Source organism: Falco rusticolus, chromosome 19 (assembly GCF_015220075.1).
Source record: "Falco rusticolus isolate bFalRus1 chromosome 19, bFalRus1.pri, whole genome shotgun sequence".
Lineage (NCBI taxonomy): Eukaryota > Metazoa > Chordata > Aves > Falconiformes > Falconidae > Falco > Falco rusticolus.
The window spans coordinates 4,696,479-4,724,266 of record NC_051205.1 but is presented as its reverse complement, the minus strand read 5'-3'; the positions used below and the strand labels follow the sequence as shown (position 1 = coordinate 4,724,266).

General features: G+C 46.5%; 1 protein-coding gene across 11 annotated transcripts; it reads left to right on the top strand.

The window, feature by feature from the left end:
• The first annotated feature begins 315 nt into the window (after nucleotides 1-315).
• Nucleotides 316-27,211, top strand: LARP4 (La ribonucleoprotein 4). 11 transcript variants are annotated; one of them, XM_037411704.1, is made up of 18 exons: nucleotides 316-492; nucleotides 805-980; nucleotides 2,364-2,459; nucleotides 9,251-9,398; nucleotides 10,904-11,062; nucleotides 11,386-11,461; nucleotides 11,995-12,131; nucleotides 12,880-12,983; nucleotides 14,021-14,131; nucleotides 14,516-14,569; nucleotides 15,194-15,403; nucleotides 15,898-16,001; nucleotides 19,670-19,903; nucleotides 20,663-20,711; nucleotides 20,914-21,072; nucleotides 21,646-21,767; nucleotides 22,021-22,192; nucleotides 22,385-27,211. In XM_037411704.1, the coding sequence occupies exons 5-18, from the start codon at nucleotides 10,948-10,950 to the stop codon at nucleotides 22,718-22,720; spliced, it is 1,983 nt and encodes a 660-aa protein (XP_037267601.1). In that variant the 5' UTR covers nucleotides 316-492; nucleotides 805-980; nucleotides 2,364-2,459; nucleotides 9,251-9,398; nucleotides 10,904-10,947; the 3' UTR covers nucleotides 22,721-27,211. The 11 variants fall into 11 exon arrangements, with proteins under 11 accessions (XP_037267601.1, XP_037267599.1, XP_037267605.1 ...); XM_037411699.1 differs by lacking the exons at nucleotides 316-492; nucleotides 805-980; nucleotides 2,364-2,459 and adding exons at nucleotides 3,564-3,657; nucleotides 5,797-5,896; nucleotides 8,877-9,051; XM_037411701.1 differs by lacking the exons at nucleotides 316-492; nucleotides 805-980; nucleotides 2,364-2,459 and adding exons at nucleotides 3,555-3,657; nucleotides 8,877-9,051 and having other exon boundaries at nucleotides 22,024-22,192.
• Nucleotides 27,212-27,788: the final 577 nt, after the last annotated feature.

Below are 27,788 nucleotides of genomic sequence, written 5' to 3'. Positions count from 1 at the left end.
TATATTTGGCTGTGCTTGAAGCTAATGACCATTCCAGGGTGGGCAGAACAGGGGCAAAATACCAGGAAAAGGGAAACTGAATCCTTGCCTGAGTGCAGTCGGGCAGAGAGCACTTCACAGGGGAGTAACCAAAACCTCAGGACTGCTGGGTGTGTGGTTCCAGCTCACACCCAGGAGTAATTAATCTTTTTGCCAGCATAGCTGCTCCAGGCTCCTGACTACAATAGGTATTGCTCTTTTGCATTCATCAGCCTGCCTGGTGGTTATAACATTCCGCTTCTGGCCTCTTAAGGACAAATTCCTGATGCTGTGCCCTCAGCGCTACCTCGAGGTGGAGTTTCCTCTTGCGAAATCAACGGGTGCTGAAAATGGCCTGTTGGCTGCGATGACTGGGAAGGGCTTCGCTCGCCGTTTTAGATGTATGTGTCACGGTCCTCATCTTTCTCCCGCCCCATCCTGGCTGCTGGGATGCTTACTGCGCTAGAGTGGCAGGTAAGACGCCCTTCAGACGCGGTGTGCCACTGGATCGCTGTCTTCTGCTGGGGAATAAATCATACATTCAGGAGGTGCACCCGAAACACGAGAAAAATAAATAGAGCAGAGGAAAGTTAGGTGGCAGGAAATCCCAGTTTTTACTGGCACCTGCTCATATCAGATAATTTGACCTATAACAAAAAATCCCTCTGTAGTCCCATTCCACAACAAATGACTGCGATAAAAAAAAAGACAAACAACAACAAAAAAACCCAAGCAGCTTTCTGCTGTGCCCTTCATTTGTTCTCACAATATGACATCTCATTTCAGTGTGTGCATCAGTTCATTCTGCTCTGTCGCCTCACGGACAGAAGGCACAATTGTTTCTGCTGTGATTCCAAAACCAACTGTCGAGAGAAGTGCCTCTGGGAGAAGAGCAGGGGCCAACAGCTCCCGGGCAGCGCTGGATGGAGCTCAAGGAAAAGTGTTCGCCTTGCCACCCTCCCGTAAGTGAACAGTAGATGGTGACTAACAGGAAAGAAACTTCACCACGGTGTAAACAGGAATATGTTTGTATTTGCCTTCCAGACAGGTATTAACGTTATCTGATCGTAGTTCGTTCTGGGTCTCGAATCCTGGTGCTTCTGCATCGCTTGCTTAGAAGGCAGAGAATTGTGACAATAAATATTCACACAAAGTGTGAATTATTTACTAGCTCTGGAGGCTGGGCCTGGTTATCCACCCCGTCTGCACTTGAAGCCAGTGAGGTTGTGAGTGCGGAAGGACTCGGCTGAGACTGGAAGTGTCTTGACTGACGTCCGTGGTGCTGCCTGCTTTGCCAGCCAGGCGCTTCAATTAAATGGGGAGATCCTGCAGGAGCAGGGCAGAACAGACTTCAGGAAAAAAAAAAAAAATCTAATCTGAGCATTAGCAATCATTGCCATCCTGTCAAGGCCTGGTTTTGGAAGTCCTCAGCTCCTGTGGCTGGCCAGGTGCTTGGCACGTTTGAAAATGAGACTCAGAACTGTTTTGTGCTGCGATTTCTCTCTTCCTTTGACCGCTCGGTTTAAAGCGATGGGCACACTAAAAATTAATGAGCAGATTTGGAGATAGAGGCCTGTAAAACCGGGATAACACTTAACGGCTTCACAGGGGGCATAAAGACTAATGAGTTAATGTTTGCAAAGTGCTTTGAAGATGACAAGTGCTAAGTCTGATTACATCTGGTGGGTGAAGTAGATGAGAATGAAGAAGAGGTTCTCAAGTTCATACTGTAACTGCAAGGTCTCCCTAAGCATCGTAATAAATAATGATCAGGAGACGGTTTGTGCTCGTGCTGTCCCTGGTGGTCTGTCGCCAGGTAGCCCGTGGCAAAGGATGATTTCCAGAATGGATTCCTCAATCTGTAAATAGTCACTTCTCAATTACTTATTTGGTTTCTACTACTTTAATTTGCTTTTCCTTCATTTCGTGTGCACCTCGAGATGCTGGTCAGTGAAACGCCCGCAGAACCTGCCAGCTGGACTGTCAATTTGCAATTTTCTAAATCTCTTCAGCGAACCCTGATTATTTCACTGGCTCTAACTTAAACAAACCCCGATTTGCTGGACCGTAATTGCGGGTAATAGTGTTAAGCAGGGTGCAGGTTCCCTCGCAGGGCAAGCGGCAGAGCGAGCCATGGCAGCACCCTGCCGGCAAGGAGCCGAGGGCTCAGAGCCGTATCCTTCACCCAACCCAAACCCACCACAGAGTATATTAATTCTTTAACAGAATACTTTTTGATCACCTAAGATTCCCAGCCGGGCCTGGCTCCCTGCTGTAATAAGTTTGGTGGCTCTTTCCCTGTTGCTTTAAAGCAAAATGGTTTCAGAGTGTTTTTTTCCTTGCAGGAATCCCCTCCGCTGCCGCTGCTCCCTGTGGGGCTGAGTAACACCAGCGAGCCGAGGCACACGCAAGCAGGAGTCCGGTGTTCGGGGTTTCCGTAGGTGAGATCCGGCCCTTTCTCTGTCAGCCCCCTGCTCTGATCCCGGGTGCGCCACCTCTGCCACGCGAATATTAAACGGGCACCGCATGGAATAAACGATTCAGGCTCCGCTGAGCTTGAGCGGATCTTTCCCACAGAGGTGATGGGTATCGTGGCCTGGCTTCGCAGGGATGCTGTGGCGGGTGGCTGCCCTTTCTGTGCTGGCACTGTCTGGAGGAAATCCGGTGTCCTGTGACGTTCTTTGCCATAGCCAAGGCTTCTCTCCGCTTCCCGGCGTCTCCCCGCCCCTTCCCGGTGGTGGGAGCCCCGGCAGCTGCCCCGGCCCCTTCCCTGCCCATGGCCACGTTCCCAGGGCTGGGTGGATATAGGGTCTATAAGCGAGCTGGAGGCGCAGGGCACGCTGAGCGCTGGCGGGGGAAAATCCCACCCCGGCGGTGCTGGCGGGGGGCTCGGCCTTGGGGAATTTTCTGGGAATCTTCCCTGCTCTTGGCCCACCGCTCGGCTTCGCCAGGCCCACGCCACAGGGCTGCGGTGGTGCAGCAAGGGCAAGGCGGGCAGGGGGTCAGTGGCCGGGTCAGCGGTGGAGTGCTGAAGTGGGCTGTGGGGGCGCAGCTGGAATGAGGAAAAATCGGGAAAAAATGGGACAAAACAGGTGGGTGCAGTGGGTGTGATGCCTGGCAGGGTGCTGGGGGCCCAGCGGGCTCTGCGGGGGGGATCCCCCTTCTTGTTGTGTAAGAGAAAAAAAAATGTATTTTGCGTTGTGTAGTTTAAAAATCAAACCAAACCCCAAATGATATAAATTTATATAATGCAGCACGGCCACCCCCGCCCCCCCACCCCTGGGCGCTGCGGGCCAGCCCACTCCCTCCCGCGGGGGGCGCCGGCTCCCTTTGCGCAGCGCGGCCGCTGCGCCCCCTGGCGGAGTGGTTCTGCTCTCCTCCGCTCTCCCCCCCCCCCCCCGCCCCCCGCAGGGAGTGGGCGGATCCGGCACCGCCTGTGCCCCGGAAGTGCTCGGCGTGCGCCGGAAGAGGCGGTGGCGGGAGGGAGGGGGCCGGGCCCTGGCGGCAGGAGCCGGAGGCGGAGCCCGAGTGTCCTTATCGCTGGCGCTGGCGCGGCCGCCGGCGGGCAGCGGGGAGCGCGGCGGGGATCGCGGGCCCGCCGGCCTGGGCGCGGGCGGCAGGATGCTGCTCTTCGTGGAGGTGAGGCGCGGCGCGCCGGCGCCGGGCCCGGGCCATGTGGCGGGGAGGCCGCGCACGCTGCTCCGCGCCGCCGGCCGCGCCGCGCCGGGGGGAGGGGACGGGGCTGACACAGCAAATCCGGGGGCGGCGGCCGCCAGCCCGGCGGGCGGGGGTGAGGGGGGGGCTCGGCGCTCTGGAAGGTTCCGCGGGTGCCGGGGCCCCCGCGTGGTAGGGGTGGAAGGCGGCGCGGTGACCTTCCGGGGGAGCCGCCGCACCGCGGCCTGCCGTGAAGGTTACGCGCGGCCCGGGCCCTGCGCGCCGGCCTCGCTCGGCGCCGGGATGGTGGGGCTGGCGGGGCCTCCCGCCTCCGGAGGGGAACGGAGCGGCCCCGGCGGGCCGGGTCGGGCTTTCCTTGGCGCCCCATGGTAGTCCCCGGCCGCCCCGCGGGGCCGCACCGCCGCTTTGCACTGGGCCCGGGCGTACTGGCAGCGGCGGCGCGGCCCGTGCGTTGATTGGGGTGGGGGGGTAATTTCTGGCGGGGAAAGCTCGGCCGGTGGGGCGGCCTGGGCGCGCCGGGCCCGTGTAGGGGCCAGCAGCCCGGCTGCGAGCGCGGGCAGCCCGTCCCCGGGCGTGGAGGTCACCCGGCGGGGGGGGCGGACGGGCCGGTGTGTCCCTCCCTGCGCCACACGGGGCGGGGGAGGGGCGGTGGGCAGCGTGGCGGCCCGGGCCTGGGTCTGCGGGCCGGGCCGGTTCTTCACCTATTTACGGTGTTTCACGTGATTTTGTGAAGCCCTTTCAGTGTTTGCTGGGCAAAACGGGCAACTGCGCTGCTCCCTGAAACTCCTCGATAAGTTTTGTCCAAAAAGCGTGCAAAGCAAACAGCTGCCAGGTTGGGTAAGGCACTACAGGGGTTATATATAAGACATAAATGGGGTTAAGATGTAAGCCAGGCAATTGCTAGTGGTGTATTCCCTTTGAACGTGGTGGCGGTCTTTTATGTGAATACCGATATGTATTCTGTGGTTAAGCAGCTCTAAATAAAAAGGTTTGGGAAACTCCTTGTCTTTCTTAAAGTAACTGCCTCAGTTCTGAAAATGTTACTTGCACTAGGAGGAAAAAAGGATGTCCCGAACGTGGAATGACAGGTCTTCAGAATCTGGTTTTACAGTATTTAACTGGAAGAGGAACTGTTGAAGCTAATGGGAGCCGCAGCCTGGAGCTGCGAGCAGCCAACCTCATCCGAGGCTGAGCGCGGTGGAGAGGAGCAGAGCCCGTGAGACGGAGGTGGCCCCTCTGAGCAGCAGGCGTGCGAGGCAGGTTCTGGAACCCGCAGCGGTGCCATGGAGCAGTTGTGATGCAGATGGGGCTGGGGCTGCTCAGGGGGAGCTGAAGCAAATCAGCCGGGCAGTGTGCGCCTGGGCGTTCGGTGAATCCTTTTCCGGCACAAACCTGACTTTGATTGCTTTGTTTGATCTCCTTTCTCCTCCGCTGCTAGTGCTGTGAGTTAGTTACTCTGATCTTCGTTCAGGAAGAATTATCAGTGATGTTTAATTTTATGTTCCTGAGGATAAATTTGACTTCCTGAAGGTGCCTTTTCACTGCCAGGACAGGGAACTTGAGCTCTTCACCAGGTGCCCTGAAACGCTGTAGTCAGATGCATAGAAGCAGACAGCAGCTTTTATCGCAGGATCTTTGGGTTTGCCTGAAAAATAAGGTGCAGAACAGGGTTGTGTTAGAAATTGTGAAGCTCTTGGGAGCATCAGCTGACTTGCTGTAGCTGTCAGTTATATTTTAGACTTAAGTGAAGCGTGCACGTGGCGATTGTGAGTTGATCCCTTCACAGTGTGCACGGTGGAATTCTGTTCTCATATCTTCTAGCTCAAAAAATTGGCTGCACTGAGGGAGTGGTGTAAGGCTTGGGCTGTTTTTTATGCATTAGTGTTTGGTGTGTTGTGTGCCTTGTTTTTCACTTGAGGCCAGGACCGGAATGCTGTTCACGCTCGATGATGAAGGTGCATTGGGAATATTATTAAATGCACTGTGAAAAATGTAATTGATAATGGCTTGCTGTGCCTGCTTTGGGTTTTGGTTGGTTGAGTATGTGTTCCTAGTCCAATATATTAGTAATTTATTGGGAAAATTGAAATCTGTGCGTTTCAGGTGGGTGAAGCGCTGCCCTAATTGCTGCCAGCGATGCTTCCTAGCTAGAAAACCAGGACTGTGTGAAGCGCTGAGTATTGCTGGCCCTCTTTTCTGGCAGGTGAGGCTTCCTGCTCCCCCCTGGGTGACAACCCCCCCAGTTGTCCCTGTTCATGCAGAAGTGCTGGACACCATTGACACAGGTGAGGGACACCACGACTGTGGGTTTGCTTTCCCCAGGGGTGAAAGAGGTGCCCCTACTGATGGGGTGCTCGTAGTGGCTAACTCGAAACACACGCTGCGCTCAGTCTTGTAGCCGTTGAATGAACATGTGTTTTGAGAATTACCTGGGCTGTTTGGAGTACTGAGCTGTTGTTACAGCCTGCAGTTAGTTCCAGAGGAGTTCTGCGTGCTGCTTTTGGTTTGACACCACCTTTCTCTCTTTTTTTTTTTTTTTTTTTTTTTCTTTTCCCTTTGGTTTGCTTTGCAGCCTGGGGATGCTTTGAGAAGGTGACGGGCAGCTACGCCGGGCCAAGTCCGAGCCTGCTGCAGATTTGTGTTCCTTGCCTGTCATGTCCCCCGGCAGCACAAGGCTTCTCTTTGCAACTCCCATGGGTTTGCTGACCATGGCACTTAAATTTCCACTTCTGGAAAATGTTTAGAATCTCACCTCACAAGTTCTGTTAAATTCTTTTCTGGATTTTTGACTTGGATTTTAGAGAGTTGGTCTGCTCTGGGAAATCTGTCGTGTGCTCGGGGTTAAGATTTTGGTTGCAGGGTGGTTTGAATTAATATTAAAAGAGAGTGCTTTAACAGGAACTCGGAGTACTTCCATTTTTGGTGGCTTAATTGAATCTGTTAAATGTAATTTAGACTCTTAAAATAAGGAAAATTTCTTTGCCATCCTTTTGGAATGAGATAGATGCTTCGATGGTCCGTTTTGAGGAATCGCTGGAGGAGAATCTTTGATCCACTTTGGCCAAAAGTCATCTAAACTAGAGGGGAGCTGTGCTGAGGAGGACAGCTTTGTCAGCTTGTGGATAGCAGCGAGTGTTCCTAACCTTTGTAACCCTGTAAAGCTTTAACCTGATCATGAAAGTTCCCGATAGCAGCTGGGAGGGTTGTTCTGCAGCCAATCGAATGGGCTCAGTATTTGTTAGCCTCAGTTAAATAAGCAAGAATTGATATTTTGGCCCTCTCTTCAGAAGAGCTGCTTGCCAGAATGGAGTGGTGCTGCTCCTGGAGTGCAGCAGACTGTATTTTCAGAAAGCTTATGTAAATTAGGGACTTTTTATCCTCTCAGAGTCCACGGTGTCTTGTTATTAAGATGCGTGACATAAGGGACGGGCCTTGCAGAACTGCGTTACATGGCATTAAGTGTCTCTAGAACAAGGGGGAAGTAGCCCACGCTGTGTTTCAGGTGTGTATTTCAGCCATTACAATTATTAAGTCCATTCATTGCTTTATCAGCTTGAATCTTTTGTAGTTCCTTAGCGCCTTTCACTTGGACCTGTGGTTTCTGAACTTGGTGTTACCACACATGCCTTTCGGTCTTGGCTAAAGCGCGTGATGTCATCTGTCGTACTCAGAGTTGCTTTTTACTTCTGATCAGCTCCAGCAGTGTAAAACTCTCCCTCGAGTCTTTCAATTTCATTTTGTTGTATTTGTTCCTTCCAATTACTTTCAGCTCGAGCTAAATGCTAACCTCAAAGATGTCAGGTAGTGAGGCAGTGTTTATTTTTATAAAATAATGAATCATCTCCTAGATGTGTCTTGTCTTTTTTTTGCTTTGATGAAAAGTAAATTCCAGGCAATGGGATCTGCTGGTTTTCAGTTCTCCAGCAGGTGCCCGTGCTGACAGGTATGCTGCGTCACAGGAGTGACCAGCAGTAAGTTCTGAACTGCGTTGACGGAATACACGGGTGCAACAGCTTCACGGGTTTTTCTTCTAGGGTGTTTTTTTTTGAGAGCAGCTACTCAGAAAACAAAGAAGGGAAATGCACGTGGCCTTCCACATGGAACTATTTCTAGTTCTTTCTGTTTACAGCTATATTCTTCTGCTAAGGGTAATGAAAGGGGGAAAACTCCATTGCTGTGTGGATTAAATTGGTTGTGTGTGTGTGTGATTTTGAATCTCAAAGAGGGCCTTGCAAAAACAGCGATTTTTGTTTTGCCTCCTCTTGTGATTGTCTTGCTCCTCTGGTTTTTGGAGGCTTTTTATTACTGAATTTGGGCTTGTCCTTGTAGCAAATAGCTTTGGCACTAGGTGTGACCTTGGCAGAGGAATTATCTCTAAAGCTACGCAACTGCTTCCTTATCCTTTTGCTTTATGTTTGAGGCCTGGTAGTATGTCACTCCTTAATTTCAGAATCCAGGAGGCTGGCCTCTGAAATATCAGACTTCCTTATTTGTGAGATACGAGGTAGGATTAATGGCTTTTGCCTTTTACAATCATGCACGTGGCGTGAGTAAAGTGGCCTGTCGTTAAATGTCTGAAGAAACCGGTTTGGAGGAAACTATTAGTTGCTTGTAGCGTGCTAGGAATTCTTGTGAGGAGAATTGCCTGCATGGAAGAAGTTTGATTTATCGTGATAGAGCAAAAGCCATGACAGTGCTTATCCTCTGTGCTGCTGCTGGCTTCTGGGACTCCTTGCCCAAATGCCTTTGAGCTCATGAGCAGCTCTCGGGAAGGGACCTCGGAGGGCACCGTCTTCCGCTGTCGGAATAAACGTTTATCCACGTTAGGTTCCAGATGGGAATCCAGCAGTTTCTCTTGTCTGTCTCGTTGTTCACCCTCTCACTCTAACGATGGTCCTTGTTGCCCAGTCTCGAAGAGAGATGATCCTGTTCCCCTCTCCCAACAGGCTGTGATGGTGTGTATGTTTATCTTGGCACTTCAAAAACTTTTAATCTCCTTGCTTACAAATTTAAGGGAATTATTAGTGTACATTGATGCGGATAAGATGTAGGTAAGCTCGTGGGGAACTCAGGTAGTACTCTGGTAAGTTCACGAGGGATCCTGGCATAGCAAAGATGTCACTAATTCAGTAAGTCATTAGTTTCTTCTCCTTGACATATGTTTTTTCTACCTTCCTTTCTAGGAAGGGGTCTGGAGGAGGGAAAATTTCCCTTTCTGGTGAAAGGGGACTGGAGCATTATGACAGTCGAGTCTTTAAAAGCTTATGAGTTACCAGAGTCCTTGACGGCTAGCCGCTTCCTCTGCTGATGTTGTCGGATGTCAATAAAGAGAGGTTGAAGGCAACACTTCTAATGGAGGTAGAAATGAAATACTTGGAAAATACCAAGGATTTTCCTGTTTTGATTAATGAAAAATCAAATAGGCGCTTAATAGCTGGTTAGACACTTGAGATGTGGAACTCTATAGAAAATCACTAAATTCACCTGTATTGTCTGGCTTGACTTGTAAAGCATCTTTGGGTCATTTTTCCCAACAGAAGTGTTTTGGTCTCTTCAGCAGGTAACATCGAAAGGTGCTGGCTTAAACCCTAACGCCAAGGTGTGGCAAGAAGTACCCCAAGGGAGTAGTGAGGCTGTGCCACCAACAAATGGCGCAGAGCACACGTGGCAAGAAACAGCGGCTGCACAAGGGACTCACACCGAGGGTGAGATGTCGCGGGTCTGTGTTCGGGCACTGGCTGTGATACATCCCCTGCCACGGGGTGCTGGGCGTTCTCTGCGGAGAGTTCAGCAGTGAGAAGCAACCTCTTGCTCTTGTCCTTGAGGTTGTGAGTGCTGAGGTAACAACAAGTGTGAAATAAACGTGAGAAAACACTATAGACAGTTTGTAGATGTTGTAAGTCTGACCAGCGAGCTTTGGTTTAGGGATTCAAGGTGTCCGGAGCTGCGCTGGCACGGAGTACTTCAGCAGGTAACGGGATCCAAGGGGCCCAGTGATGACTGAGTAACGCGCTAAGAGGGAAACAAGATGCTAAATGTGTAGAAATGGATTTGTGACTTGTTCACCGTTGCTGCACTTTAGTATACACTTGACCCTGTGAACGGGAAGATAAGATCTGAGGGCCACCTGCGATCCCGGTAGGTCACTGAGGTGCTGCTGAGAGCGGTTAGGCCGTAGCGTTTGTACTGGGTGGGGGGTAGAAACTGCAACACATCTATGGTTAACCTCTGCCGGTTTAGTCCGTATTCCCTTGCGGCCCCCCTTTCTGATCCTTACCGCATGGTCCTGTCATGCAGAATTAAACACTCAAATGGTTGAACTCTTCTGATTTGGTTTAGATGCGATGTGAAGCCGATTGTGTAGCTGAGGTTACGGGTTTCTGGAAAGTCAGCAGAAGTGAAGAGAGAGTACTGAGTTTGTGCACTGGATGACAGGAGCTCGTTTGTCTCTTTATTTCAAAATGAAGCCATCGTGGCAGTGTTACGCTGCTGGAAAATTGAAGGCAGTTTTTCCAAATACGGTGGTTTTGCTTTTAACAATTTTTAATGTAATAGTATCTAATGGACAGTATCCCTTCTCAACGTTTGTTTTTAGTGGATTCATCAGTAGTGTGGCAAAGATCTAGCCATCTACTGAGGCAGTTGATTTTTTTAGAATGATCTCCTTTGCCTGACTGGATTCAACCAAAATGGCACTTGTTTCTATCTCAGGCAGCTGTGGTGAAGACTAAGCTGAGGTGTCCTGCAGAAGAGATCGGCCAATTTCCGTGTCATTCTGTTGCGTTTTATAAAAACCACTAAATGCTCCTGAGTCCCTGATGTAAATAAGGGTGGTGCAGTGCATTGATGTAAGCTGTTTTAGTGCTTTGTCTTTAGGAACCCCGTTTAAATATTTCAAATTCCAGGTGGAAGGCCTGTTTTTTAGAACCTCTGTCACTTTAAAGGGATCTTACGATTTTCTGATCCTATTATTTACTTACCCTGGAGCCCCCAGCGCAAACCAGAGGATCTTTGTGAAGTGGGAGAGGTAGAAAGTGCCATCCAATACAAAGTAGACACTGAAAGTCTAAAAAACATAGGCTAAGTCTAGGTGCTTTCAGTTATGGTGTTCTTGAGTGTTTGTTTTAACGTTGGTAGCCAAAATTTTTCAAATGGAAAATACTCCAAAGGTTATAGTAGGTTGTTTATTGATGATGCGTTTTTTTGGCAGGTAACATAGAGATTTCAGAGGATAGCTGCAAGCAGTATGAAGTGATGTATTCCCCATCCTGTGAAGCCACAAGAAATGGCACGGGAGTTGATGAAGCATCTGCAAATGGAATTGTCCTGGCAACCGAAGATCTTGGATACCAAATCTATGAAGTGTCTGGTGAGTGTGCAAGCTAGAATACCCCTGTCAGTATCTGTAACCCTCTAGAGTCTGCTGCAGTTACGTCATGACTGAGTAGGAGCTTTGAAATGTTCCAAAAATATTCAAGAAGATCCCAACCAGCCGTAGCACTTGGCCAAATCGGTGAAAACTGGGGGATCTGTGGCATTTTGAGGACGTGTGGTGTGATGGTCTGTAAGCATGCCTCAGATGAGCTTGCCCTCTTGGTCTTACCCAGGAGTCATTCTTTCCTTGTACGAGACACGTTCTTTTGTGTTCTCAGTGTGAAACTGAGATCTGACGGTGAATGTGGTAACTTTTAGGTGAAGGCAGCTCCGCTGTGTCCACAGAAGATATTAGAGAGTGTTTGAAAAAACAACTTGAATTCTGCTTCTCACGGTACAGTACAGTTAACTTTGTATAAACCCTTTGTTAAAATTGTTGACAAATTCCCCCTTTTTTTTTGGCTTGATATGTGCTGTCATCTTCATAAGAATGTTAGGTTGGATGCCATATGAAACGAGATTCGCTAAAATGCAGTAGAAGCCCTGTGGTGCCTTTCAGCTGTTCCAGTCCTGCACGTGCATCCGTGTCCTTTAATGAGGATTTGAGTGTGACTTCTCTGCTTCACAGTCGGAAAATGTAGAGATAATTTAGCTGTGTGTTACCAGAAGAGGATTCTTTCACAAGATCCTTTTTGCAGCCTAGCCTGCAGAGCACCATAACTATCAGGAAGATTTTTAATTAACTGATTTGGCTTTGTGTTGATCTGCTGGGATTTTTTCCAGGAGGGAAAATCTGCGTATCTTTTGGCTAGAGTTAGCTGTGAATGGTATTGGCGAATATTTAAACCTGCAGTTATTCTATTGTTTTGAGGCTTCTGTAAGTAAAGTTCAGGATTTTTATAAAACGGCGAACTCCTGTCTTTTTAGTGAGAATCTTTCCAAGGATCTCTACTTGATGTCTCAAATGGATAGTGATCAGTTTGTTCCGATATGGACAATTGCCAACATGGAAGGTATTAAGAAGCTGACAACAGATATGGACCTTATTCTGGAAGTTTTGAGATGTAAGTCTGGCTGTTGGGTGTCCGTAGAACAAAGAATCTTTCCTTGCTTTAGAGAAATGTGTTGGTCTCTGAGCTGGTTATGGCGTATTGTTCTGGTCAGCGGTGACGGGAGCCTCGTTCCGCAGAGGTGCTTGAATAAGTGGCTGTTCCAGGCTCCTGAATTCTCATCATGCTTTATAATAAATGCCTAAATCTGCCTCAGTAAGCGGCTAGCAGTGCAAGTCTTTTTCTGGGAATAAACTACTTCTGATTCAGTGCAGAAGTTTACTGGAAATGATAAAATTAGAAATGGCTTAGTAAATAAAGTTAGCTAGAATTCTTCTGACATGTCCTGTGCTGATTCTGCGCTTGGCTTCTTGCGGAAGCAGTTGTAAGTGAACTTTTTACATCTTTATTCTGACTTGATTTCCCTACTCTTACCTGAACTTTTCCCATTAGGGCTCCCTCTAGGAATGCTTTTATATCCTCGGGCTTGAATTTGAGCTGGGAGTGAACTGAATTAGGGACTGAGCTTTTTAGATACCTGAGCTGTAGATAGAGGCAGCATCAAAGAGCTAAAATACACCGAAGATCTAGCAGACCTTAGCTGGTCAAATGGTTATTTGCTCAGAATTTGAGTAATCGGGTTTCTTCAGCAGTCTGTCGTAGTTCTTTGTGGCGAGTTCAATAATTGGGGAGTCTTACTGCTGAGGTGTTTTGCAGTGCGCAGTGTCCAATATTAAGCCAATTTTTGTCTTTTTAATTTTAGCTTCTCCTATGGTACAAGTGGATGAGAGAGGGGAGAAAGTAAGACCAAACCACAAACGATGTATTATCATTCTCCGTGAGATCCCTGAAACAACACCTATAGAGGTAAATGAGTAGAAAAGAAAGGTGGAAAAGCCTGTTGATGTTTTTGGAGGGTGTCTTCAACAGTGCTTCAGGCAGCAGCAGGAAGTGTTGCTTAAAAGGTCAGCTGGTATTTAATCTGATTAAACACAGATATTTTTCTCATAAACCATGTAAGTAATTTTTTCTGCCTGGATGTATTGTCAAAAAAGCTGAGGCAGAAATTTGCTGTTGTTGTTCGATCCCATTGTTCACTAATATATTAAAATACTCTTAAGTAAACTTTTTTTCCACCGAAAATTAAGCTAGCTAGGCTTTTCTGGAAGGACGTTTGAACTGGTTTCTTTTCAGATCCAAAAATAAACCAGTCCAGGGCATAGCTTGGAATTCAGGCTGAATTTTTGTCACAGCAGTAACTTTACTTGAAGTCAGACGGTTGTTTTGGCAGCAAGAAATGTTACTAAACATTTCTCATTCATTGTGACCCCATGTGAGCTGAGCTCATTATGTTCCGAGGAGGGAGGATAATAAAATTCCTACTGATATTTGGCTAACAGAATGATTTAGTTCTTTGTTTTTTAAAGTTGTAACACAGGGTGTTTGTCTGCTAGCATTTTTAATTAGTTCTTTTAATGCAAACGCTGAACAGCTGCTTTTCCCTCTTTAAAATCTGATTATTGCAAAGCTGTCAGGTTGCCTTGATTTAGAAACATTTGTTAGAATCATTCTTGTCTAGATGACTCTCCTGATCTAAAGGCACATTTCTGCTACCTTTTCATACAGAAATACTTCCAGTTCTGTACTGATTGTGATTTTCTTACCAGATGGGCCTGCTGCTTTTTATTTGGGGAGCTCACTAGGCTGGACTGGTATTCTTGCGTTTACAAACAAGTAGAGAATAATTTGGTGTGTGACAGACCTGTCAGGGGAACAAAAGAACATCCCTGGTGGAGGGAAAATTGCAGCTGAGGGGGGCTGGAGAGTAAACTTTTGTTGGTTTAGTGTTCAATTTACAGCTCAGAGCTGATGCCCTTAATCACCTGGCTTCTTCTCTCCCCTAGGAGGTTAAGGCTCTCTTTAAAAATGAAAACTGCCCCAAAGTGATAAGCTGTGAGTTTGCTCACAACAACAACTGGTACGTTACATTCCAGTCAGATACAGATGCGCAACAGGTAAGGCTGCCTTCAACTGGTAATGACATCTCAGTTTTCTTCCTAATGCTTCCCCTGCTTGAGAGGGTTGCCCACATGCTTCCTGTAGCTAAAAGAAATGTTTTATTTCCTTATCCCCCTTTTATTATTTTAAGAGGTTAGTGGCAAATTCTGGTTAATAGAGGAAAAAGTGGAGGGATTGTCGGGTTAGAATTCCCTTGTCTGCCTCTTGCCTCAGTACTCACCAGCCATAACTGACATGGGGTATGTCCTGAATTCGAAGTGTTCATGAATGTAGCTGGGCTAACAGGGAAGCAGATGGCTAGACACTCGTGTTACGTCATGTAATATCCTTCGAGAAGTATAATTATGATCAAGATATTCTAATGTTTTTTGTATCTGCAGGCGTTTAAGTACTTAAGGGAAGAAGTGAAAACCTTTCAGGGCAAGCCAGTAATGGTAAGGCTGCTTTATAGGCTTCTGTTTGATTGATAGTGTGCATTTAAGGGGGGGGGCACTAAGGAATTAGCAGTGGGATAGTTCCTACCACTTGTTCTGGGGGCTGGTAACTTGAATGAGGTCATGAGTAGCTTTGAAAAATTACAGTTCAGTGGCTGCTGGTTATTCACAGAGCTGCTTCCCATGAGGGGTGAAATACATTCCTGTTTCGTCTTCCCTTCTCCACTTTCCCCAGAATCTGGGTCTGCAGAACTCAGGAGAGGGACTCTCGCCATCATGAGTCTCTAGGTTGAGTTAGCTGCTCTACAAACGGGGCTGCAGCAAGGCCTTTGTACTGAGAGGAGCTGCCAAAACCGGAGCCTGGGCGGTCGCTGCTATAGGAGGCAGCGTTTATCTTCAGCTTGACAGATTCTCTAGCTAAAGCGGCGTGTGATGTCCTCCCCGTTTAGCACGCTGTTAGAAAATGATCTGTATTGATTTTTATCAGAGCTTTTATTTCTACGCAGTCATCAACTTCCTCCTTCACGTCCCTTCTGTTATAATTTCGCTAGGCAAGAAAGATCGTGTGCTCTGCTTCTCCGTTTCTCCCGACTAATGGCTGTGATGCGATGTGCTCTCTTGCAGGCAAGGATAAAAGCCATCAACACCTTTTTTGCTAAGAATGGTTACCGGGTAGTGGATTCCAGTGTCTATACTCAGCCAGTTCAAACACAAGCACAGTTTGCCTCGCCACTCTTTATGCAGCCTGTATATAGTCCTCAGCAGTACTCTATTTACAGCATCGTGCCTCAGACGTGGTCTCCCAATCCTGCACCTTACTTTGAAACACCACTGGTGAGTAACAGCTGATGGAAGTGAGAGGAGCTAGCCCAAAACAGCAGGAGTCATTTGGTTAACAAATCAGCGGGGTTAAGCCACAGCAGTGGGCTTTTCAGCTGTAGAATGTGCAGGTTGACTAGTCAGATCCCTCTGTTTTATAATAGTTCCTGTTATATCGTGGACCTGATCAAGCAAGGCTATTGGAGAGGCTGCGTGTCGCACCATGGGCTGCCATTTATTTCAAGAAATGGTGTGAAATTCCATTGTCCAGTGGCTAGTGTCACTGGAACAGCTTTGTAGCTCTTCCAGGAGGACCCTGATGCTCGAGGAGACGTGCAGACTGTTAACCTGGTGGGGTTTTCGCTTTAGTAGTAAGCTCACAACATACTAGGTAACGGCGGCCCGGTGTAAAAGTACAGACTAGATGAATAACTGCTGAAGCTGATCTCATAAAACTGCAAACGTTTTTCTTTTTAGTTCAGCCATTGAGACTGTTCTGTCTGTTGCAGGCCCCCTTTCCTAACGGTGGATTTGTGAATGGCTTTAATACACCAGGATCATATAAAACAAATGCTGCTTCTTTGAGTATAGGTCGCCCATTCCATAGAAATCGGTAAGATAGCTCTGTCAGTTGTTTGCTCTCGGAGAACTTACAGTATTGAGATCCTGAAGTGTTCCTTGCACTTGTAGAATGCAGTGCCTTCTGCTGGGACTAGGGTACTTGTTTTGTTTTATCAAATATGTATGACGTTTTTCAACTTGATTTATAAAATAAAATTAAAATCAAGGTGGCAGCTCAAGATCCTAAAAGAATGGACATATGTGCTGGAGAGAGCAAAGGTAACTCCTTTAAAAGCCTCAGAGGAATTTCTGCAGACAAATAAATAACTTCCTCTTAAGGTAATACTTCTAATTGTGTTTGTTATACACAGATTATAAACTCCTGCAGCACAAATGTAAGCTTTTCCTGTTGTGTGATTAGCCTTGCAGAGAGCCATTCAGTTTATGCAGCTGAGAAGTCGCATGCCCAGACTGCTGGATGCTAAAACTGCTGGATGCTGAGTCTGTTACTATAATTTATTTGGTTTATCCCCATCTTCCCTGATAACTGTAAAGGACTCGGCTCAGATCTAAACACTGGGGAGAAGGAAACAGCTTTGTATTCACTGGAACAGCGCTCTGTAAATACAAAGGAGCAGTAATCTGTTTGTGTGGGTGGAAATTGTTTTATTTGCAAGTTCTTTCACTGTATTCAGCATGCGAGCTGGTAGCAGGGGAATTACTTTTTATATTGTTTGAGAAGTCAGTTGACAACTGCCTGTACCGTAAGTGGTTCTGTGATGCAGTTAAGGGCTGTGGCTGTTGGCAGAAGGTGAACTTCAGTATTCGGGCTGTGGTGACTCAGCAGAGTCTTCACACAGGCTGTGCAACTGGTAGGACAACTTGACTTGGAAGATGGGGCAGCTGGTGGAGTTACAGCTGCTCAGCCCCTGACCAAGATCTTAGAAAAAAAATTGTCCCCTTAAATTGTGCCTAAACTTAAACCCTGTAACACTCGCATGTATGCGGATCCTCCCAAAAGTACGAATGCTGAAGCTGGACAAGAATTGTGTGTACCCAAACATTAACATCTTGAAATGCCTGCACATTCACTACTGCCTCGTAGATCACATCTGTATAATCCTTAAGCTTTTAGAAGTTTTCTGGTTAAGACTTTTGTTTGTAAAATCTTCAGCCGCTGTGAAGTTATAGCTTTAGGGTCATGCGTACAGGTTCTGCTGGTCTGTCTTGGTTGTCTTATCTTTCCTGCCAATCTTGCTCAGCCTTTGTGCTAGTACAAAGCTCTGTTTTTGTGGTAATAAATCTTCATTTTGTGGCAGCAGACATTAGTTACGCTTGGGCAGGATTTCTTTGCCTGCTAAGGTGACAGCTCAGGCATCGCCTGGAAGGTTTGGCCCAGTGATGATCAAGTATCGCGCTAAGAGAGAACAGGTCCAACAGTCGATTGTCTGGGCAGCCTGCACTTCATGCTTTTCCTTCTTTTTTCACTCTCATCTCATCTCTCTCTCCCTCTCTCTGCTTTTTTTCTTCCTTATCTTTCCTTGTCTTTTCCGCTTTGCTCTTCTGCCCAGGCAAGATTGTGGCCTTCTCAGTGATGGGTAAGATTATGAGATCTGAGGGCTGAATTTATGACTTAAGTCTTCCATTTTAAGAACATTGAACAAAATGGAAGAATTCAGTTAGCGTCCCTCCTCCTCCTCCTCCCTGTGGTCTTTGCTGATGGAAAACTTAACCTTACTGGGGCCTCCAAACTGGTTCTTAGTGCTTCTGGAAGCTGTGAGGTATGCATTAATCTTGGTTGAGCATATCTTCTCCTGAACTGCAGGAGAGCTCGTTTGGAGCGGTTCGTCCAGCTGCTGCTTTTGGGTTTCCGTGCTGGCTACGGAAGTGAATTTGTTCTGTCGTACAGGCAGTTAAGAGTTAAATATTTGATTTTTCTCTGTAGCTAAACATTTGTTTAAGCCCCTCATATTTATTTTGCCCTGATTTGTTGCAACATCCTTGTGGGAAAGGAAGATTGAGTCTTTGTAACAGAGAATCCTGGCTGCTAATGTTGATTAAATTGATTTTTTTCTATCCAGCCACCTAAACAGTAACTTAAAATGTCTTGGGTAAAGCAGATTAATTTGACCACTGGAAACTAGGCTCTTAAAAGGTGATTTTTGTTCTGCTTACATATGAAATGCTGCACAACTTCCAGCTGTTAGTAGCGAGGCTGTGGAGAAACCTGCCAGATAGCGGTGGAGTTGATTTTTAAAATACCACAGGATCAACGGCTGAGCAGAGGGAGGAGCCACATCACTTGCTGCTGCTCTGATTTAGTGCTGACAAATGATAATTTATCATGCGTTGAATTATTTGATTTTGCTTTTTCTTCCTCCCAGTTTAAATTCTCTGGCCAAGTGGGAGGCAACAAGTTTATTGGTGGAAGCTGGATGGAAACTACCTCTTTGTTAGGTAGTCTGGGGTCTGTGGCATCCACAATGTGCCTTTCCCTGTTTGCTTAGCTTAGGGAAGCCCAAAGCTGCGTGAGTGACGGTCTGTTGGAAGAAAGGACCCTTCTCCAGGCCGCTCCTTGGTGACTCTTTAAGAGATCCTGTAGCCCCATTAACTTCTCCTCCCGGCTAGGGATCGTACTTTGGCTGGCAGTGGGAGAACTTCTTCTGATTGCATGGAATGTTATAATGAAATTGTTTAAAAACAATAAGCATGCAAAATCCTCATTCTGCCCTTAAATCATGAGATCTGGAGCGGTGACCAAAGGAGAATTTAAGAGTTTAAGGTCCTTGCCGCCTTGCTTGCCAAAACTGGTTGGTGCTGTGTGGAAAAGACAGCGAGGTGCAGGAGTGGAATATAGTCTTAAGGCACGTGAATGCTGCTCCAGAAAACTGTTCTGTGTGGTGGTAGGTCAGGGTTTTTCTGGGTAATTCGGTGTTTTAAGACCCTGAGCCTTACCTTGCCGAGGCACTGCATGTACACAGCTGCGCCTTTTCAGAGGAAATAGAGCTTTAAGGCTGAATAATCGATAACTGGGTAAAGTGTCTGGGGTATTGTAAACTGCAGAATCAGTGTTGTGGGTGTTTGGTAACAGGAGCAGGGAGGCGAAGATCCTGGCTTTTGAAGCACCGGGGGAGGTGGCCTCCCAGCTACCCCAGCCTTATTTACCCTCTTCTCTTCAGCCTGTTCTGCCCCTGGCTTCTTCTTTCAGTTCAGTTTTTTCACTTGTGGCCAGCTCAGGTTGTGCCTCAGGCTTGGCTTATTTCTCCAGACGACTTTCCGGTACTCCGTGCCTGTGCTGCAGGCCCAGGGAAATAGAAGAATCCCTCTGGATTCTTCTGCCACCCCTAGGTTTGGGGTTTGTTTGGGGTTGGGTTTTTTTTTTTTGGGGGGGGGTGTGGTGGTGGTGGTGTTTCTGCTTGAGGGTTGTGGGGGTTTTTTGTCCCTGTGGTATCTATTGGGCAGTGATCTCAATGTTTTCTTCAAGTGGCAACACTTGACGGGAGAGGAGGTTGCAAGAAAACTTTAACAAAAGGAATAGATGGAGGTAAGGAGGAATGGCGTCATTGGCCTTGACAAATGTAGGAAACAACTTCTCTGGTGGAGTCCCAGTGCTTGCTGCCCTCCTCCTTCCTCGTCAGCTATGAATTAACTGTAGTTGGTGGTAGTTTTGGGTCCTGTTCTTGAAACTGGGTTACACAGCTGCTGCTCTGTGTCCTGCAGTGTGAAGCCTCACTTCCGATCATCGAACAGCTCGGAACACGCTGCGGAGGGTCCAGCTGCCGTCAGTACCATGCCCGTGGGGGATGGCCCACTGAACAGAACCAACTCAAGGAATTTTGTTACGGAGCGCCATAACAGTACGTTAACCGGGCACCAAGAGCAAGGATATTCCCAGAAGGATTCTCCGACCGCACAGATGGAGCAGAACGGCGATTACGGCATTGGCAGGGGCAGGTAAAGAGCTGTAACACATCGGTGCAGTTGGGTCGTGGTGCCGGAGGTTTAAAGGGCTCGCATGAGCCAAGGATCCCCACCGCTGGCACAACTGGTATTTCTGTAAAGGCTGACCAGGAGAAAACTTGACGTTGAAATAAACCAGGCATGATAAATACCTCACTGGGAGCACAAAAGCTTCCTGCTTGACCGTATGGCTATTAGTCATTCTGACAAATGCCTCGCAGTAAGATCATGAGGTGTCTCTATTTCAGAATAACTGCCTGGTTTGTTCCTGGAATTAAAACAGTTGAAGTAAAGTTAGTATTTGTATTGCTGTAAATAATAAGTAGATCCTTAGCTGGGGAATTCGATGCTCCTAAATGTTGTAAGATCAACTGGTTTTATCTTTCATCTGTTAATTCAGGGTTTAGACACTTAAATAAACAAGACAGATAATGTGAGAAATCAGGTGATTAAGTTTATTACTATAAAACTATAGGATATTACAGTCTAATTGTCACTGTGCTTGTCCAGATACAGTACTCAAGGGTCCCTCCTTCACGGGGAGAGAAAAGAGAAATTGTTTTCCCGTATTGGCTCTGTTCCAAGAGCGTAAGAGCTTTGACCCCTCCTGAAGATGGAGAACATCCCAGAACTGTATCTTGAGAAGCATCGGCAGGCTGCTGTAAATCCCCGGCCACAGGCTCCCCTTTGTGCGGATGAGTGCGCCCTTCAGCTAGATGAATGCACTTACTGACTTTATTTTTGCCTTTAAAGGAGGAATGTTTTCAGAGGTCGGAGGAGACGAGAAGATGACCGGGTTTCAGTAAGTTCCGCTTCCCTTGCTGCAAGGTTTTTGCACAAAGTGCAATGTGTTGGCTGTGTGTTTGTGGAAGGAACGGCACAGTCCTTGAATTCTCAGGTTGCACTCTGGATTGTCAGTGTTCCTGGGAAATTTCCCTGACACTCGCTCAGTGCTTTCAGTGCTGGGTGTTACAGCTTTATTAACGGCTGTCTCCCTTCTCTAGAGACCTCAGTCTTCAGCAGAAACAAAGACTCAGACACCAAAGTTTGACTTGCTAGCATCAAATTTCCCACCTTTACCTGGCAGCACAGCAAAAATACCGGGAGAGCCTGTGCTGGAGAGCAGGATGTCCGATATCGTTAAAGGAGTCTGCAAAGAAAAGGTACCTGCGCGTGTCTCCGGGATGCTCGCAGCCGTGCGCGTCTGCTGTGTCTCCCTCCTCCCCTGCTTAGAGTTGCCTTACGTTAGAGCTGCACATGAGAATGCTTTAAACCCAAACATCCTACCGTGTTTATTACATATATATTACTGTAATAGTGCAGTTTCTGTCTTTTTGGTCTTGGATTTCCTTGGCTTTTTGCAGGTATTTAGCTGAAGTTCTGTAATTACACTGTTGTAAGCTCGGTTGTGTTTTGGAATAAAGCAGGCAGATGAGGAGTGTTGGAGTAGGATCGGTTTGGTGAGGTGTAGGCAGGGGCTGCTTCCAGGTGAATCTCTTCTTTGAGCCAGTGGGCTAAGCACGGCCTTACTTCTTGTTTTATCTGCCATTTGTGTTGCCCGTATAAGGGGTGATTGGTTTAGAGGTGATGCTCCAAAAGAAGTAAAATTCCCATCATTGAGACTTGAGCAGCCTTTGGAAATATCCTGCTTCTCAGATGTCTCCAACTGGCACACTGAGGAGCGGTTTAAGCCCATCTGCCATCTTTCCGTGTTTTGCAACTTCATTTCTGTACAGGAAAGCAAAGATCTGCTGCCCAGCTGCCCAGCTCCTGCTCAGGAAGAACCGACGCACAGCACCGTCCAGCAGCCGGTGACAAGCGTGAGTTCCCCGAGTCAGACCGAAGCTGTGGCATTAAGGTACGCACATTACTTGAGTCGGGAGCGTTAAAATTTGTTTGCTCTGGCAAAGACTCCAGCTGGTGTCCGGCAGGGTGGCGGTAATGCTTGTTGTTCCTTCAGTAGGTGGCTTCTCTGGAGGCCACTAGATGGAAATAACAAATTGTGGTGGTAGTGGCTGCAAAAGGCGCAGTTGTGTCTTCAAAGAAAAATACTTTCTCAAACATGAATTTCCGTGTTACTAGGTTTTAATGTGAAATGGCTTTTGCTTTAGCAGCACGGTTCAGCCGGACAGCAAACCAGAAGAAGTGTCGGCTCAGAAAGATGTTACAAGCCACACGTCCCCGCCGCTGGCTGTCTCTCCCGTCAGTGCTGCAAAGCCACCGAGGACAAATGCCGCTTCACCTTCGGCTAACGCCAGCGCAGCTCCTGCTTTGTCGACGCAGGTAAGGCCCGGAGCAGCAGGGTGCGGGTGGGGAATGGTGGGAGCTTCTGCTTGGATGTGCCGATGTAGCATCGGGGACCTTGTGCAGTTTGCCACGGCTGCGGTGTGATAGCTGCTGTGTCTGGAATGGTCCGGAAGAGCGGAGCGTGGTGGTTCCAGTGTGTAAATCCTGCTCTTTCCCTTGGTCCCAAAGGAGCCACGCAAACTAAGTTACGCTGAAGTTTGCCAGAAGCCCCCAAAAGAGCCTCCTCCCGTTGCTGTTCAGCCTCTCAGGGAACATCGCACCAACATCGTTCCCCCTGCCAAAACCGAAGACAACGGTACAGCCGAGAAGGCTCCGGAGAAGGCTCATGACAAGGGTGAAGGTCGCATGAAGGATTATTCTGGGTTCCGAGGCAACGGGCCTCCCAGGGGAGCTGCTGGGAAAATCAGGGAACAGAGGCGCCAATTTGGACGCAGATCATCGCCTCAGGGAGCACCTCGACGTATCGGCAAGGAGCAGTACGTGCCACCCCGGTCACCAAAGTAACACTTATCCAGCCAATTATTCTCTATTTAATTTGAGCTGTGGACTAATAAGCGGCAAAGGAGACTGAGAAAGAAGTATTCGTGAAGGGGAATACTGAACTGGAGCGTGGCTTGTGTGGAGAAGTTGTGGAGGGTCCCAAAATTCATCTCTAAAAGTGATTTCACAAATGCTGGAGGATTCCAATCAATATAAATATAGAGATTATAATTTTTGTATTTTTGTTTTTAATTTGCAGAGGGTTTCCTGCTTGAAATCAGTTTTGGGGTTGTGAAACTAGTGTTTTGACAAAGTGAAAGAATATGAATTGACAAATTAACCTGTCCCTCAGTGTAGGAGGAAAAGGATAAGAGAATATTATTTTTGAAAAATGAGCGTTTCTGTAAAATTAGAATTTTTTTAACCTATTTAACATTTGGCTTGTCGGATGATGTGTCTGCCATTGATGGCCTTGCATTGCAGCACGCGTCTGCAGCCGAGGTGCTTGGTCAGTGTGAGTGGAAATGAGTGCAGCCAGATACTGTTGTCATGACTAGTCACTGATGATAAAAACTGAATGTACTACTGTAGTAAACTTTGTGTTTCCAGCTTGTAGTCTCTTGACCTTACTAATAATTCATTCAGCGAGCTTTTCAAACTGTTGATTTTTACAGGATACTCGATTGTAGATCAGAGCACGTGTCTTCTGGGCGCAGTTGGAAGGAGGCAGAAGGGAGCACGTCAGAATTTTTAATTTGCCCTTTTTCCTCGCCTCCTTTTGAGGGCAACTTCTTAGGTTTGCGGGGGGGTTTGTTTGTGGTTTCCCCCCCCCCCCCCCCCCACGCTTGTTACTTTCTCTTAATCTTTATTACAGACTTTTTGTGCATTTCTCTTGGTATGTTTTCCTGAGGCAGGCCCAGTATAGGATCGATGCATGGCTACACAGTACTTGATATTAGCTTCACAAGTGAAGAGCCTGGAATTCCAGACGTGGAATTCTGCCTTGCAGGTGGGAACTGGGGGCACGGAATTCGGCGTGCCCCGCCAGGGTTAGACCTACATCTGTGTACTGACCTTTGCGTTCTGGAGTAGGGTATGGGATGTTGTATGCTAGAAATCAGGGTTTATGTATACTGGGAACCTGTTGTTTACAGCTGATGTCATAGCAACTGACTTTTTTTTCACCGTTTAAAGAGGAACGAAAGGTGAAGAGTTAAACAAAACCCCTCATGTGCAGAGAAGCTACTTGAAAGGTAGCGTCTTGCCTAGCTGTATGCTGACTAAACTCGCAACACTATCGTGTAGTAAGTGGTTAAGTTTAAAGGTGATTACAGTAATGGCCGAAATAGGAAAATTCAGTGCTTTAATCTGCCAAAATCAGCATGCCAGGGTTCAAAGTTCTGTATAAAGTCTTAGGGAAAAGTAGCTTCCAGCGGTTAAGAATCACACCTTTTTTTTTTCTTTTTTTTCCTTTTTTTTTGTTTTCCTTTTTTTTTTGTTTTTAGTGAATAGCAAGTGTACAAATTTAAAGTCATAAGTTGTGAACACTGGAAAACTCAATTGTGATATATACCGTAAACATCTTAGTAATATATGCTAGTGTTGCCATTAGAATGAATGTAAGTGGCAGTTTAAAATAACTGTGAAAATTTTCATCTTCTGATTTCTTAGCCAGATAACCCTTGGCGACTTCGTACTCAGTAGGCATTCTCTATCAACTGCTTTAAGAACACTCATATCTATTTTTATAAATATATATATAAAGCCAGAGTTGTCATTTCTCTAACTTATTATTCAGCTTGGCAATTGCTTTGATTTGATTCATAACACAATATAATGTATTTATGCAGTTAACTGTTCATTTCTACGCATGTTGTATGTATACATATATCTATATATAAAAAAAAAAAACAACCAAAATCATTACTCACTTTTAAACTACCTGTACTGGGTTTGGGAGGTTTTGGTTTTTTTTAATTTAGTAAAAAAAAATCGTTGATCACATCTACAGTTTAGGGATGCTTACAGAACCCTTCTCCATTTATTTCAACAATGCTACATTTGTTGGAATGATAGAGAAGTTTAAATATTTCAAAAGTTCTGATACGCAATTAATTCAAAGTTAATTTTAAAGGCTAGAAACAATTACTTGCAGGCAAACTGGAAAAAACCCCGAATCTGTAGGATAGCCGCGGATATTTTTAGGATAGATGCGCGCTGTTATGGCAGAGCTGAGTATGCGTTGGGCTGCCGACCGCGGCCATCGCTGTTTGGAGGAAGGATGGACCAGGGAAGGGGCTTGCGCGGGGGTCGGTCTCTGGCCTCGGATCCACGCAGGCGTCTGCGTTCTGCGCAGCACGCGGGGTCACTTTGTAGTGCTGAAAAAGTACCCACGTTTTTAACAGTTGTGAAACGGAACGTCTTCATTTATTAGACGTGAAAAACAAACCAACTGCAGGTGCCATCTTTTCTTGGAAGGTGATTGGGAAAACTTGATGGTGGAAAGGATGCTGCGCATGTCCGGGCTGTGCGTCTTCCAGCAGCAGATGATGGCTCTTGTACAGTGTATGCAAATAAGTCTGTAAACCTGTTGGCTTTTTCCAGCATATTCAAATTTCTGTCAGATTAGGGTGCTCATAATTATTTATTTAATACCTGCGTGCAAGAATTTAGCATTTCCCTTCTCCCCACTCCCCCACTGCCATTTATAACCGTGGGTTTTGGGGTTGTGTTTTTTTTTTTCTTTCTGTTTTTTTTTTTTTTTTTTTGGGGGGGGGGGGGGAATAACCAAGTAAATATAAAGGCTGTGAAAACCATAGTGTTGTGTGCAAGTTCTCCTGCAGTACTCGTATTGCATGGCAAACATTTAGTGTAGGCGGACTAGCTGCTACGTTCTCATCCCCGTAACGGACTCGGACAGGCTGCGGTGTCTCTACTCACCGTGTTGGCCCGTTCTGGTGGAAACGGGGGGGAGGAAACTGGGACAAAGCGATCGTTCGGGAGCCGGCCTGAGTGCTGGTGCAGCTCATTGATTTCCTTTGAGCTGTACCATTTTATCAGCAGAGGTGAAGCTGTCCCTTGTTCAACGGCGACGTTCGGGGTGCACTTGAAGTGACAAATAATTCTCCGTGGTTCCTTCTTGTTAGCTGACCACGCGGTGTAAAGACAAATTTTCCTACTCTGCTGATGCTAAATACCAGAAGGTGTAAATCACACGTAACTTTCAGTTTTATGAACTGTGACTTGTTTTCAGAGTTGTTTGACTTTCGTTTGCTACAGAAGTATACTTCCCCAGTTAAGTTCTTTTCCAAATTACTGTGCATGGAAAAGATTGGGCCACTCTCTCGTACTTCTGCTGGGGAGTGAAAAGAGAAGTAATTATTTGCATGTGATAGTAAAATTAAAAGTGCAAAAAGTTTTTTCTTTTGATTTCTAAAATTTAGTTTTATAGTATCTTACATTCCTGCTATCTTTGGTTTTCGTGTTTTTGTTTGGTTTGTTGTTTTTTTTAAGTTAGCCTGGCACAGTATGATGGTGCAGTTCTAGCAGTAGGTTTAAAAAAAAAAAAAAAAGTAAAAAAATAATAAAAATAACCCGCTCTATTAACCAGAGGAGAAAGATGATACTGTGGCAGATCAGTAGCAAATAAGTGACTTAATCGATGCTTTACTGTAGTTAAATAGCTATGGCCTTACTACTTTGTCAATATCAGCTTAATTGTCTTGAAAATGTCCGCTATTTTTACTGTTACCCAAGTGAATGTTCACCTGGGGTAAAATATCTGGTATGTACAGATGATATTTTAAATTTGTAAAATGCGCCATTGTATTACAGACGATGCAACAGAAATGCACTTCGGGGGGAAATTGCTTCTGATAAGTTTTTTTGTAAATCCTTGATTACTACAGATATGCAATAGACTTTTTGTTTCTAATTTTGATATTTCCTTCTGAAACGTAAGATTGTTGCCATTAATCTGAATGATTTATCATGCTCTTCTTTGTGTATATATTACATATAGTCTGAGCTTCCTTTAGGATGGTACATAATTTTGGTTTGTTGTAGTATTTTAGTTGGCTCTTCTCTTAAGTGCCTTTAGCATAGGCACTATAAGAGGTTAATCGAGTCTGTTTTTAATGTACAGTTGGGAGGACTTGAAACGGAGTTAAAGCAACTTATTTCTGAAAAAAAATCCATCTGCAAACTAACCTGTAACAACTTTAAAATTTTATATTTAAGAACCAGAGGTTTATTTTTATGGAGCTTCAGTTATGGATACAGTTTCCAAAAAAAAAAAATAAAAAAAAATGCAACTTCAAATGTAAAACAGACTGTGCATAAAGGGTTTTTGTTCTAATTTTTATAGAATACAAAATATTCAGATAATATATTGAGCTCAAGTTACTACAGACATCTTGTTCCTCCCGGATGAATCCAGCTTCCCCTTGGCATTTACGATCTCTTCTTCAAAGTGGTAGGGCTTCAGTGAAAGGAGAAAAAAAAAAAAAAAAAAAAGCGACTTACCTGGCTTCTATACTTTTGTCTGTTCTGGTATATTCCTGTTGTCAAAACTGTCCAAAACAAAATTTGTGTAAAGTAGGTTCATGCTTTAAATGTTAAAATGATAATACATGTATTTGTATTTGTTTTTGACATTGCCAAGGTGCTATGGGAAATTGAAATAACAGTTAGAAAAATAAAGCTGATTTAAAAGAAAAAAAAAAAACCACCAAAAAACCAAAAACAACAACAACAAAAAAAACCACAACCCCCCAGGTGTCACTTGCCTGTGTTGCGGTCTGGGGGCCTGAGGGGCGGGGGGGGGGGAGGGGTGGTGGTGGCCCCCCGTGAGGGGACAGGGGAGGTGGCGGCGCCCCCCGTGAGGGGACACACAGGAGGTGGCGGTGTCCCTCAGGGTGTCAGGACAGGGAAAGCGGCGGTCCCCCCGTCAGGGGACGCGCGGGAAGCGGTGCTCCCCTCCCCCCCCCCCCCCCCCCCGAGGGGACACGGGCGGCGGTGGCCTCGGGCCCCCGTGAGGGGACAGGCGGGAAGCGGCTGACCCCCCTGAGGGGACACGGGGGGCAGTGGCCTC

Bases quoted from the DNA above. Each gene is read 5' to 3' on its own strand.
- LARP4 (XM_037411698.1), top strand. From the start codon at position 9,001: ATGTTGTCGGATGTCAATAAAGAGAGGTTGAAGGCAACACTTCTAATG. The intron at 9,399-10,903 runs GTGAGATGTCGC...TTTTTTTGGCAG, and splicing joins ACAAGGGACTCACACCGAGG to GTAACATAGAGATTTCAGAG. The intron at 12,132-12,879 runs GTAAGTCTGGCT...TTTTAATTTTAG, and splicing joins TATTCTGGAAGTTTTGAGAT to CTTCTCCTATGGTACAAGTG.